Source organism: Sus scrofa, chromosome 1 (genome assembly GCF_000003025.6).
Source record: "Sus scrofa isolate TJ Tabasco breed Duroc chromosome 1, Sscrofa11.1, whole genome shotgun sequence".
NCBI lineage: Eukaryota > Metazoa > Chordata > Mammalia > Artiodactyla > Suidae > Sus > Sus scrofa.
This window is the reverse complement of record NC_010443.5, coordinates 139,607,305-139,619,654: the sequence shown is the minus strand read 5'-3', so window position 1 is coordinate 139,619,654 and position 12,350 is coordinate 139,607,305. Positions and strand designations below refer to the sequence as shown.

The 12,350-nt window shown below is 51.5% G+C and overlaps 1 protein-coding gene across 4 annotated transcripts in view; it reads right to left on the bottom strand.

The window, feature by feature from the left end:
* The window catches only part of LRRK1 (leucine rich repeat kinase 1), a 130,484-nt gene that overhangs the window by 4,955 nt on the left and 113,179 nt on the right, over nucleotides 1-12,350 (bottom strand). For 3 of the 4 annotated variants that reach the window (XM_021098586.1, XM_021098590.1, XM_021098593.1), the window contains 6 exons: nucleotides 10,903-11,100; nucleotides 8,782-9,059; nucleotides 7,009-7,203; nucleotides 5,906-6,057; nucleotides 4,001-4,118; nucleotides 2,390-2,506 (listed from right to left, as the gene is read on the bottom strand). In XM_021098586.1, the coding sequence (XP_020954245.1) occupies nucleotides 2,390-2,506; nucleotides 4,001-4,118; nucleotides 5,906-6,057; nucleotides 7,009-7,203; nucleotides 8,782-9,059; nucleotides 10,903-11,100 (1,058 nt within the window). Of the gene's footprint in view, nucleotides 1-1,474; nucleotides 1,768-2,389; nucleotides 2,507-4,000; nucleotides 4,119-5,905; nucleotides 6,058-7,008; nucleotides 7,204-8,781; nucleotides 9,060-10,902; nucleotides 11,101-12,350 lie in introns of those variants that run through there. The other variant, XM_021098597.1, reaches the window with a different exon arrangement.

Below are 12,350 nucleotides of genomic sequence, written 5' to 3'. Positions count from 1 at the left end.
GTCCAGGCCCTGAAGAGCCACACCCATCCTCCCTGCCCTGAGCCAGAGTGAGAAGAAGGCCCTTGGCCCCTGAGGGAGGGGGCATGTGGCCTAGACCACAAGGCCAGACTTTGGTCAGCCTGGGCTTCTTGTAATGTCAGTTGCAGGGGGCAGGGGGTGGGGGACTGCCTTTTCGGTCACCAGGGCCTCCTTCAGAGGCAGGATGTGCGTCCTTCCCTCCCGTGAACTCTGTTCCTTAAGGTGACAGCAATTGTGGGTGCCCCATGGATCTGCTCTTAGTCTCCTGTTTGCTGTCCCCAGAAGGTGGGTGCCCCATGAGAGCAGGCCAAGGTCTGGTACCCACCACTGCCCCAATGCTGGTCTGCTATAGGGAAGGGCAAGGCCCCCTCCACCTCTGACTCTCCCTAGTTTTCTGCTCAAGTATTCATTCTTAAAGAAATTGCTTCCAACTCAGCTTTTCCGCGGAGGCGCGTCTTGGCCACTGTGCCACATTCCCCGTTTACATCTCTGAAATGCCTGTGGTTCAGCTGACACTGATGGGGGTCCTCGGGATGCCCTCACAACCCCATGAAGCATGTGCTCTTTTACGGCCACCAGAGGTCCCCACGCAGAGGCCAACATTGCAAAGACTGTGCTGAATGCTGGGCCCAGCCCAGGCATCCCTGGAGCATCTGTGTGGAGCTGGGGATGGAGAGCAGCCCAGACGCCTGGGTGGGGCTGGGGTGGGATGGGAAGAGTTTAGGAGAACAAAGCCAGAGTTGGGACCGAGCGGGGCCCCAGGCCCTGGGCCAGCGAGGGTGAGGACAGAAAGCCCCCTTGTTGGAGCTGGGAAGCTGGGCTGTCCCAGGTGATGAGTGAACCAGCCTCTAGCTCAACAGCAAGGTCAATGAGGCCTAAGAACGTTTATCCAAATCCATCTTCAGGTTTCGAGGAAAGAAAACAGCCAAAGCAAACAGGAGCAAGGCCTCTATCTGAGTCCCTGCTCTGGGCCCCAGCCAGGCAGTGAGCCCCACGTCCCGGCTGGGTGTGGACGTGCGCGTGCAAGAATGCAGGGGTCTGCTGTCCGAAGCCACGGGGCAGCACAGCCTCTGAGGGGCAGGCACCCTGGCAGGGAGGCTCCGCACAGAGCCAGCTTTATTCCCTCTGGTCTTGCGGGCGGGTGGCGGTGCCCTGGCTCGGGGCTCTGGGCAGCCCTGAGCTTAAATAACGCTTTGTGTCATGTCCTGCGCTCTGGTGCAGACGGGGTCCTGAGCTGCCCAGCCTCGCCCATGGGGCCACAGTCATAAATGGCTCAAGGTTGATTTCAAACTTTTTTTTAAAGAAATGAAACTGTAGAGGGGTGGAGAGGAGAGCACGTGTATTTCATGACCGTAAGGAAAGAGTAATAATGCTCATGTTCAACCAGTGCACCAGCCCAGAGCTTTGGGTACGTTATGCCCAGAGATCCTCCTCACAATCTTTTACGCCCATTTTGCAGGTGGGAAAACTGGCATTGGATGATGACACCCAGAGCTTTGGGTACGTTATGCCCAGAGATCCTCCTCACAATCTTTTACGCCCATTTTGCAGGTGGGAAAACTGGCATTGGATGATGACAGCCAACGTGTTTTAACAAAGCCACACCAACAAGGAGCTCTCGAGTGGAGAGTGTGCCTGCTGTAAAAACGGCACCTCAGGGCCCACAGAGGGGGTCCAGAGGCCTGGGGGGTTGGGGCGGAGCGTGGGGCAGCTTCTCAGAGTCCGGGTCACGGCCCTTGTTCTTCAGACCTGAATAGGAAGAGGTATGAGCCACTAGGTCAGTCCTAAAGGGAAAGGCCTGCTCAGAGTGCGGTGCTGGGAGGAGAGGAGTGAGAGGGGGTTGTGGAGGGGGGAGACCTGGCCGGCTCTGCAGGCTGGGTCTGAAAGCTGAGGATATGCATCTTCAGGGCCATATTGGACAAAGAGGGATGGAGGTCTGGGACTGATGGAGACTGGTCTGGGGAGGCAGAACCAGAGTGGGAGGGGAGCTAGGGGCCTGCCAGGGCCTGGTGACTCAGTGGCTGTGAGAAGTGCTGAGCTAGGCCCCTGCTCTCAGAAGGGGAAGGGCACACAAGCAACTGTCCCCTGACACCATCTGCACCAGAAAAGCATCTCACCATGAACTGGGGCTGTGGTTTCGTGTGCTGAAGGTAGGCTTTCCACCTAGCCCTTTGTTTTACTGGTCCTTAGGCTCTCAGAAACCCCAAAGGCACTGATGGTCCAGGTGTCCTGTCTCTGTGAGACTGACAGTGACCCAGGCTTGCTGCTCCAGGTGGGCATGGCCTTGCTGCCCTCCTCACCAACCCAAGGGAAGGGAAACTCAGATGCAGTGCCCCCACTTCCCCATGACCTCACCTCCCCGTGACCTCACCTTTTTTATAACAGGCACTGCCAGGAAGCAGGTGACGATGGCTGGGGTGTCCAAAGCCTGCTGGGGCATGTTCAACGGGCACATGCCCTTGAGGCTGTAGATGTAGATCTTCTGGTCCTATGGAGGCAGACAGCCAACATGAGCCGGACTGGACCTGGCCTGCCGTTTCCTAGGGGGCAAGTTCTGTCTTGGGAGTTCCTTTATGTCTTCGGAAGTAATGCTTATGGAGGCTTTCTGGTTGGCTGCTCTTTGTAGAAACTTTGAAGACTACCAAGTAATCTAGAGGAGATGCAATTGCCCATGATCCAACACCCCAAGAAAGCCACCTTTGGGACTTGGGCCCAGACTTTGAGTTTTCTGTGGATATTGGTGGGGGTCTGGTTCCCCACGACAGCAGAACGACGTTATCGTGCTGTCTGCACAGGTTTCTCCTCCTGGGACACTCCCTGCAGGCAGAAGCCCTGTCCTACCTGGTCTGGGAAGGAGTGATGTCTGTGCTCCTCTTTCTTCTTTTTTAGGGCCCCACCCGCAGCATATGGAGGTTCCCAGGCTAGGGGTCAAATCGGACCTACAGCTGCCGGCCTACACCAGAGCCACAGCAATGCCAGATCTGAGCCACATCTGCAACCTACACCACAGCTCACAGCAACGCCGGATCCTTAACCCACTGAGCAAGGCCGGGGATAGAACCTGCTCTTCTTCACTGTCTGTTGCTCGGGGCTACCAGACTTTGGTTCACCTTTTGCAGATGTTTATTCTGTTCAAGTTGTTCACGATATGAATTTTACTGGAATGAGCTTTTTTTTTTTTCTTTTTTTCCTTTTCTTTTTTGGCTGTGCCTGTGGCATACGGAAGTTCCTGAGCCAGGGATAGAATCCACACCACAGCTGTGACCCAAGCCACAACGGTGACAATGCCAGATACTTAACCCACTGTGCTACCAGGGAACTCCTGGAATGAGCATCCTCAAGCATCTGTCTGTCTGAGTCTGTATGTACGTGTGCGTGTCTTGTTTTTTTCCTTAGAACAGATTCTTAAAACTGAAATTCCTGAGGCTTACATAGTATGAATATTTTTAAGATTTCAGATGCATATTTGAACCAAACTTCCCATCTGCTATCTGGAAAGGGCTCCGCTAATTTATACCCCCCCCCCCAAGAGCAGCTTCAGAGACTTTGTTTTGGGGCATTCCTCTCTGGATTCCTCAGAAGACAGTTCCTCTGCCTTCTGCTGACCTCTTTACAAGAAAGCAAAGGGCCTCATAGCTGAGTGGATTTGCTGCGTAGACACGGCAGGGTTATAAGAAACCCAGTCATTTCACCAACCTGCTGGGGTTCTCTTGCTGGGATTCTGCCCTTGACACTATCACAGCTGAACCCCAGTCACCAGCCAGGGACAAAGCAGGCTGAGTTGCCCCTGGTGAGATGCTGCTTGCCAACTGGGCTGCTGGCATTGACCTGGGGTCTCACGGGTGTGGGCTGGGGTTATGCCTAAACCTCAAATGTACCCAGGTGTCCTGTCCTGCATGTTTAGTTGCTAAATGCCCCCCTACCCCCCCCACCAGGGGCTGGTGTCATCCACCCTGAGGAGAGCCCTGCAGGGGGTTGTTACCTCAGTGGCCGTCCACAGAGAGTTCTGGACCTTGAGCTGGCAGCTCAACTTCATTCCAGCACAGCTCATGTGCTGCACTTCCAGAAGGCCCTTCTCTGTGTTCACCACTGTGTAGTTCCTACAATGGGCAACAACCATGTGGTCAGCTCATGCCGGTCAGGGGTCCCCTCCCTCTCCCTGGCCTGGCCTGTAGCAGCCTTAGAGGAGGACATCAGCTGCCATGGCCCTTGGCCACCCCTTCCAGCCCAGAGTCCAATTCTGCCTGTTCCGAGAGACTCAAGGACTGCTCGTGGCTGGAGCAGAGCCTGGTTCGTCTGCCTGGTAATGCCTGAACATTTAGGCGCAGGAAGGCCATTCCCAAGGGGAAGAAGGACCCTCCTCTTTCTGCGACCTTTGAGGTCATGCCTAAAGCAGAAAGAGACATTAGGAGGCTGTACTGCACGCAGGCCACTCCCTGCCCCACCCTCCACTGGCCATGTCTGTCCCTACCCCAGTAAAGGGGGATCCCCCACAGCAGACAATACCGGGTCAACTAGAGACAAGACAGGGGAATTTCAGAGTATACTGGGGCCTCAATGAGTTCTCTACAAAGAACTAACAAGCTGTGTTTTATAAATACAGCCCTTCACCACCACCCCCAACCCCCTGCATCACTGGATGTCCTTGATGGGACCTTGTCCCCAGTCCAAGGAAATAAGTCAAGTGAGTGGGTAGCAGTTCTCAATGTAAAATTTTTCTGTCAGCACATTTCAGAAACCCTTGCCATTGCTGACTGAGAACATGTATCTACAGACGAGAGAGCTGAGTGAAAAATCTCCAAATGAAAACTTCCTTCAAAGTTTATATTCCCCCCTTTTTTCCCAGTCTTTTTTCTATGCATTGAAAAAGTGAAACTAGGATATTACAAATCACTTTACATTTAACTTGAAAAAAAAAGAAAAATATAGACTTAAAGGGTGAAATACCCCTATTCCCTCCAACAAGAATTTTGTGACATGCGTCCTGTGTTTGGCATGTCCTCCCTTCCTTCTCCCCCCATCCCTTCCTTCTCCCCCCATCCCTTCCTTCATTCTCGGATTGTCTCATTTTCTCTCCAGTCTCACTTCCCAGGCTCACTGCCCTTGTGCTTCTGGCCAGAACTACTTCCAGTCCCTTTCATTTATCTCACTGCATCTTAAGCTTTGCTTTATCTACGTCCGCTCAGATTTGAGCAACTTCTAGTGTTCCCACCAGACTTTCCAGAAGATTCTTCATGCCATAAAATGCTATTTTGCCTCTGAAGATATCACACTAGGTAGGTGGGAGAGGTCACAGCCCTGGCGAGAACTGAAGGGTCTTGCACAGAATGGGGCTTTCCTGGACATTGCCAAGGCTTTGATGCTACCTTTCCAAATCCCTGGGCTTTCTGTCATTCTCCTCAAATATTCTGAGCCTTTCCCCAATGGCCTTGCCCTTCCTGCCACTTCACTGAGAAAAAGAGATGCACCTGAAAGGGGGAGCACATGATATCCTACTTAGTGGCACCCTTCCTGCTGGACCCTGGGGCCCTTTCCCTCGTCTCTACTCGGCAGCTCCACTCTAGTCCCTGTCCTCTCTCCCGACTCCCAGTATCATTCACCTCTACTCTCAAGCTGCAAATAACTCCCCCATCTTAAAACAACCCCTCGCCTTTAACCCCCCATCCTCAGCAGACATCTTTTCTCTGCTTCTCTTATCCACAAACCCACGCGTGCCCATCTGCAGGCATGTAGACTGTTTTTTCTCTTGAGCAGGCTCCAACAGGCTTTCAAGCCCTGTCTGCTAAACATCTCTCATCATGGTTGTCCCCGACTGCTCCCCAAGTCCACGATGCGCCCCCCACCCTAACTCTGATACCAGCAGGGCCCTGTAAACCTCAGGCTTTACCTAGACTCCTCTTTCCCGTCCCAGAACACCACCATGTACTCTTGGTCCTGGGACGAGAAGAAGGCCGTCTGCTTCCCACAGGGCAGCTGGTACATGAAGGTTGCGAAGGTCGGGTCCTTCATCTGGCTCACCACTGCCAGGGCCAGCGGTCGCTGCAGGAGAGAGGCCATCAGGGTTGTAAACAAGGGTCGGTTTTCAACCAGATGGATGCTCAGCCTGTCTGAGACACTAAGGGTCTTGAACCAGGAAGGAAGTAGTGGAGCTGCTTATTCAGGACCCAGTCAAAGCAAGAGGCCGAAACAACTTCAAATGCCAGAAACAAACCCTTTGCCTCTGCGTCTGGATGGTGACTGTCGTCCATGAACTCAAAGGGGGTCAGCTCAGCCTAACCTCTGATATTCCACCCCCGCCCCAAGTCCAGGGACAAACAATCTTCTAAAGAGTTTTTCTCGGATCTCATTTATCCTCAACACATTAAATTAGCACCATCTAATTTGATAAATGAGTTTTAATCTTAAAACCACCAGTCTCTTCCTAAAAGGACTAGCTTCAAAATGGTAACATGGCTCTTGCTTCTTAGGAGCAAACCTTCCTCCCATTACTTTGGAGAGAGACGCGCACACACGTTCTCTCTGCCCTTGCTCAGGGGCTGTCTTGCTATAAAAGGGTTGGTTTGGTTTATTTGCAGGATGATGTAACATGAATACTGGGAGGGAAAGAAACTTCATTTTTCCTGAGAGCAACACCCATGCAAAGAAAATGAACTGGGTGTATTAAAGGCAGTTAACATCTATTGGTAGAAGAGGTGAGTAGGAAAGTGTTGCTGCATTTATTCTAGACCCTTAGGGAAGGGTGGGCAGGCAGTTATACACATGCCCTCAGCCTTGCTGTTTTTTGCTTTTTTGGCCATGCCTATAGCATAAGGGAGTTCCTGGGTCAGGTATCAAACCTATGCTACAGTAGTGACCTGAGCCACAGCAGTGACAATGCTGGATCCTTAACCCACTGCACCACCAGAGAGCTCCAATACATGTGCACTCTGGAGACCCACAGCCTCCACCCCTGGCAGGAGCTGTGGGCCCCCAGGCTCCGCTCCCAGGTACCTTCTCAGGCTTCGTGTCCCAGCACTCCATCATGAGAGCCTGGAGTCGATGGAACTGCACTTCCTCCGGTGGCCCCAGGACTGGGCGGATGCCCTTGGACAGCTTCTTGGCAATCTGAAGTTGGTGGTGGCCCAGTGCAGGCCGCTGTCCGGACAGCAACTCATAGAGCACCATCCCATAGGAAAACATGTCTACCTGGGCAGAGAGGCAAGCCAAGTCAGGTCCCCTGCCTGGGCCCAGCAGATCTTGCAAAGTGGCCCTGAGATGGAGGGAGTGGGAAGACGCATTAGATAAGGAAAGAATGGGCCTTGCCCAAAGGGAGACACTCATCAATTCCATCAATCCATCCACCTCACGCTACCTCACCAAACCTCCCACCAAACAACTGACAAGCCACCATTCTGTCCCTCTGCCCATCTATCTTCTGGTTCTTCTCCTTTTCCTTTCTTCTTCCCTCCCTCCCTTCCTTCCTCATCCATCCATCTATCCATCCTTCCATCTACCTTCCATGAACCATATTAACTGTTCACCCACCCATCCATCCATCTACCTGATCACCTGCCCTTCTAGCCATCTTCCTGTCTACCCACACTTGCAGCCATCTGACTATCCTTCTGTCCATTTACCCATCCATCCTCCTATACTTCCATCCAGCCAGCCATCCACTAAATGCATACTGAGAACTTGCTAACTGTCAGGCACTAGTTAAGGGCTCCAAGGATGCCATGATCCCTTTCCTTATGTATCATAACAAGGCAGGAAATTGCAGACTCTCAGCTTAACATGCTTGCTAGTAGGACAGCAGTATATACAAATCATCAAGAGGGGAACATCTCCCAGATCATAAAATCTTGATTCCTCTAAATATCATAAAAAGACCTGGAAAGGAGAGAGTTACACAGGCCTCCAGGAGTGGCAAAAAAATAGCTTTTTAGCAGGAGAATGGTTAAGACAGATTTGAGAGTTTTTTCAATGTGAAGGTTCCTGTTATAAATTTAGTTTTCAGGTGCCTTGTCTGTGTCATCTGCTACTAAGAAGCTTATTTCTGTCACTCTGATTTGCCTTTTCTATACTGGTAAATAGCCCCAGGTGCCAGGTTAAACTACACATGCTCATGTTATTCTTAAAGCAATTAGTCAATGGCCCATCTATAAATCACCAAGTAATGAGAAATTACAGACCAGAGGTTTCACCGCTGGGCGATTAATTAACCCGGGCTGGTACTAGATGACAAGTGAGTAATGTGATTTTAAGTTGTCTGTGTGCCTGCAACAAACAGCTCCAAGGGAGGAAGGCAAACATTTAGCATCATCTCGGCCAAGGCTGACCATGTGGCTGTCCCACCAGATCTCCCTCTCTTCTCCTGGCTTGGATGATGCTGCCTTTCCATTTGACCAGGAGCCTTTATTATCCTTATCTGTCTGTTCCTCTCAAGCACCTGTGGGGCTGGTCCTCTGTCCTCATTTGGCACATCTAAACGGCAGAGTTAGGAGACCCAAATCTGGACTTATCTCCATCTTGGACTTTTGTCCACTGTGAACAGCTTTCACTCTATTTCTCAACCAAGGTTTGAGAATTCTGAGGCTGGCTGATGCTAAGGAGAAGTCACTCTCAATATTACGAAGTGGACACAGGCCCTTGTGTCTCCTGGGTCAAGCAAGCACTTGCCAGTTGGGCATAAGCAAGACAGAGGTGTGTGTTTGGGGGGGCATGAAGCCCCAAAATAGCAGGTGCTGCCAGGACCCCCAAGCTGACCTTGCAAAGGGTGCATACCTTTTCATCATACACGATGCGAGGCCTGATCTCTGGGGCCTGGTAGCCGGGAGTGCCCTCCACGCCAAGGGCGCCCTCGTGAAACGACTGCCGGGAGATGCCATAGTCTGACAGCTTGATGTTGATGTGCTCCTTGACGTCCAGAGACCAGACCAGAATATTGTCTGACTTCAGGTCACAGAAGATGATGTTTTTCTTGTGCAGGTAGGCCAGGCCGGAGGCTATCTGGTAGGCTATTTTTTGGGTGAGCATGTGTCCCAGGGGTATAAAGGAAGAGTCTTTGCAAAGAAAAAAATATCAAACTGTCATCATAACAACTTTCTATTTTCCTTTTCTTTCTTTTTTGTTTTGTTTTGTTTTTTTCGTTTGTTTTTTTGGCTGTGCCCGCAGCATGTGGAAATTCCAGGGCCAAGGATTGAAACCAAGCCACAGTAGTGATAGCACTGGATCTTTAACCCACTGATCCACAAGGGAACTCCCACTCTCTTCTTACTCCTATTTTCCTTACTCTTATTTTACTTTATATTCAACCAACTCATTCAGCATTCGGCTGAATGCCAGAAGAAACAGAGAACAACTTTCCTAAGTAAAGATTCCTTAGGTTAGAAATGCTTGTTGTTACAGCTTCTTTTATGGTATCTCATGCCTGCAATGGTTGGTGTTTTTACTGAAAGAGCAAGGATTCAACATTCCAAGAGTTCATCTCAGGCCAAGATTGAGGTACTGTCAAGGGGTGAGTTGCAGGTGTAAGAACTTCATTAAAAAGAAAAAAATTCTCTTCCCTGGAGGGAGAAGTGATGGCTGTTCAGTGAATTTTTTCTTCCTGAGTTAAAGACAGCTACCTCTTTCCCTCTGTCAGGTCCTTGGAATTTAGTTACCTATCTCTAAGGGTAAATTTTTTTTTTTCTTTTTTGGCCTCCCAGCAGCATATGGAGTTCCCTGGCTAAGGATCAGATCTGAGCTGCAACTGCAACCTAAGCCACAGCTGTGGCAATGCTGGAACCTTAACCGGCTGTGCAGGGCCGGGGATTGAAGCTGCTTCCCAATGCTCCCAAGATGCCACTGATCCTGTTGTACTACATCGGGAACTGCAACAGGGTAATTATTTTAAAATTTGGTTAAACAGTAATATAAGATATGGAATTCCTGTTGTGGCTCAGCAGGTTATGATCCCAACTATTATCCATGAGGATTTGGGTTTGATTCCTGGAGTCATTCAGTGGGTTAAGGTTCTGGTATTGTCGTTAGCTGTGGTGTAGGTCACAGATGCGGCTTGGATCCCGCATTGCTGTGGCTGTGGTGTAGGCCGGCAGCTGCAGCTCCGATTTGGTCCTTAGCCTGGGAACTTCCATATGTCACAGATGTGGCCCTAAAAAGCAATATATATATATATATATAGGGTCCCTTTAACAATGGTGGAGTTGTATGTGCATTAGGGCCAAAGGGGAGGTTTATGTAGTGGTGGCCTTACAGGCCCCCCAGGGCTGCCTCTCTCTCTCTTTTTTTTTTTTGTCTTTTTGCCTTTTCTGGGGCTGCTCCCAAGGCATATGGAGGTTCCCAGGCTAGGGGTCCAATCAGAGCTACAGCTGCCGGCCTACACCAGAGCCATAGCAACATGGGATCCGAGCCACGTCTGAGACCTACACCACAGCTCACGGCAACACCAGATCCTCAACCCACTGAACAAGGCCAGGGATTGAATCTGCAACCTCATCGTTCCTAGTCGGATTCCTTAACCACTGAACCACGACAGGAACCCCCTGGGCTGCCTCTCTTAATGCTTTTGACTGTTTTCTCAGCAGGTCTATTACCACCTTCCTTTGACGGATGAGTAAATGGACAAGTTCCTGGGTGATGGCAAAGAACCCAGACTTGGAATATGGTTCTATCCGACTCCTCCAGTCAGGCCAACACCACCCCCAGTGTTCAGACCTGGCAAACCTCCTTTCTCCCCACAGGCCGTCGCATGTGGGCTGTGGGCAGGTGCGCCTGGCCCCTGAGGGCTCCTTGGGACATGGGCTTCCCAGCACGTGGGGGGTGGTGCTCTTAGGCCTGGCACGGGCTGGATCAGGCTGAGAGCCCCAGGCAGTCCCTGTGGAAGATTCTGGGTGTGGTGGTTACCTTTTGCCTTCTCAGACAGCACGGTATTGAGGCTGCCCAGCGGGGCGAGCTCCAGGGCGAAGCAGAGTGGGTGGATGCTGATGCCAATGAGGGCCACGATGCAGGGGTGCTGCAGGGCATGCAGGGTGCTGGCCTCCTGCCGGAACTCTGAGAAGTTCCTCATGGCGTCCGTGGCCCGCAGGTGCCTCAGCATGGTGTCTGTGGGGAGAGCACAGCATCAGCACTGGGGCAGCCCATCCAGGGTGACTGGGGCTGGGGGGGGGCGGAGGCTGCCACACTCAGAGCTGCCCTCCCGGGGCTCGTGGGCCAGGTTTGGCCAGGCTGTGCATTCTAAGTCACTCAGCTATCATGACCCCAAATCTGGTCCCAAATGGTGGCATTCCTGAGGTGTCCGGCTGGTTGTAACCCCCTTCCTCCTCAGGGGCTGCACTTGTTCTGTCACACTCCAGGGAGGACCACGTGTCTCCGCCCTCGCCACCCCTCCCCCAGCCCTCGCTCCACCCTGCTGCCTGGGGGCCTCAGTTGGATCTTTTTCTAATTCTGCACCCCTGAGCCTGGCATGTAACCAGGCCCCCACAGCTCATTCACTGGGGTGCAAGGCTTGGCCACTGCTGCTCACCTTACTCCCTGCCAGAAGCCAGGACCACAGAAGGCAGAAAGGACCACCACCCTCTTGTCAACCAGAGGGAAAATCATGGGGCAGCCATGGGCTTGTGACAACGTCATCTTGGGCCAGAGAAGAAATATCAGCAGCCAGTAGCGGGCTGTGCTCAACCTTTTCCCAATGGCCTTGAAACGCATCCCCCATGGAAGGTGCTTGCCAGAGTCCCCCCCTGAGGGCCTCTCCCACCAGCTAGAGGAGCAGGATGTCACCCAGCAGGCTGTGGCCAGCCCTGAGGACATGGAGCACTGTCCCCCAGGCTTGCTCATCCTCTTGTGTCCTGATCTATCCCTCCCCTATGTTCGGATTTTAAAATTAGGGATCATTGGACTTGGAAGTTTAAACAGCAGGAAGAAAATCTTGGCAATTAAAATGCATCAATTGTGCCAGATCTATGTGTGGGCCAGGCAAATTTGTTTTTTAAGTGTAAAAGCTTTGGTTTTTTGCTGTGGGTCTTTAACCCATTAAGAATGAATTTTTGACTCTGCCCCAGTTTAGGGAGTAGTCAGCGGTTCTGCTGAATTTCAACGTCATCTCTGTCTCGTGTCAGCCTCCAAGAGACACTGTGCCTGGAGAAAAATGCCTTAAGCCTGTAGATTCATGAGTCAGGACATTTGCTGGGCCAGCCTCTCTCCTTTGTCTTCCACTGTGGTATTTTCTCGGCTGTTCTTGGTTTTTTTTTTTTTTTTTGTCATTTTATATGTATGTTAGAATGGGTGAGATTTCACACACACATGCACACCCTGCTGGAATTTAGATGAGAACTGAATGATACATATTAATTATT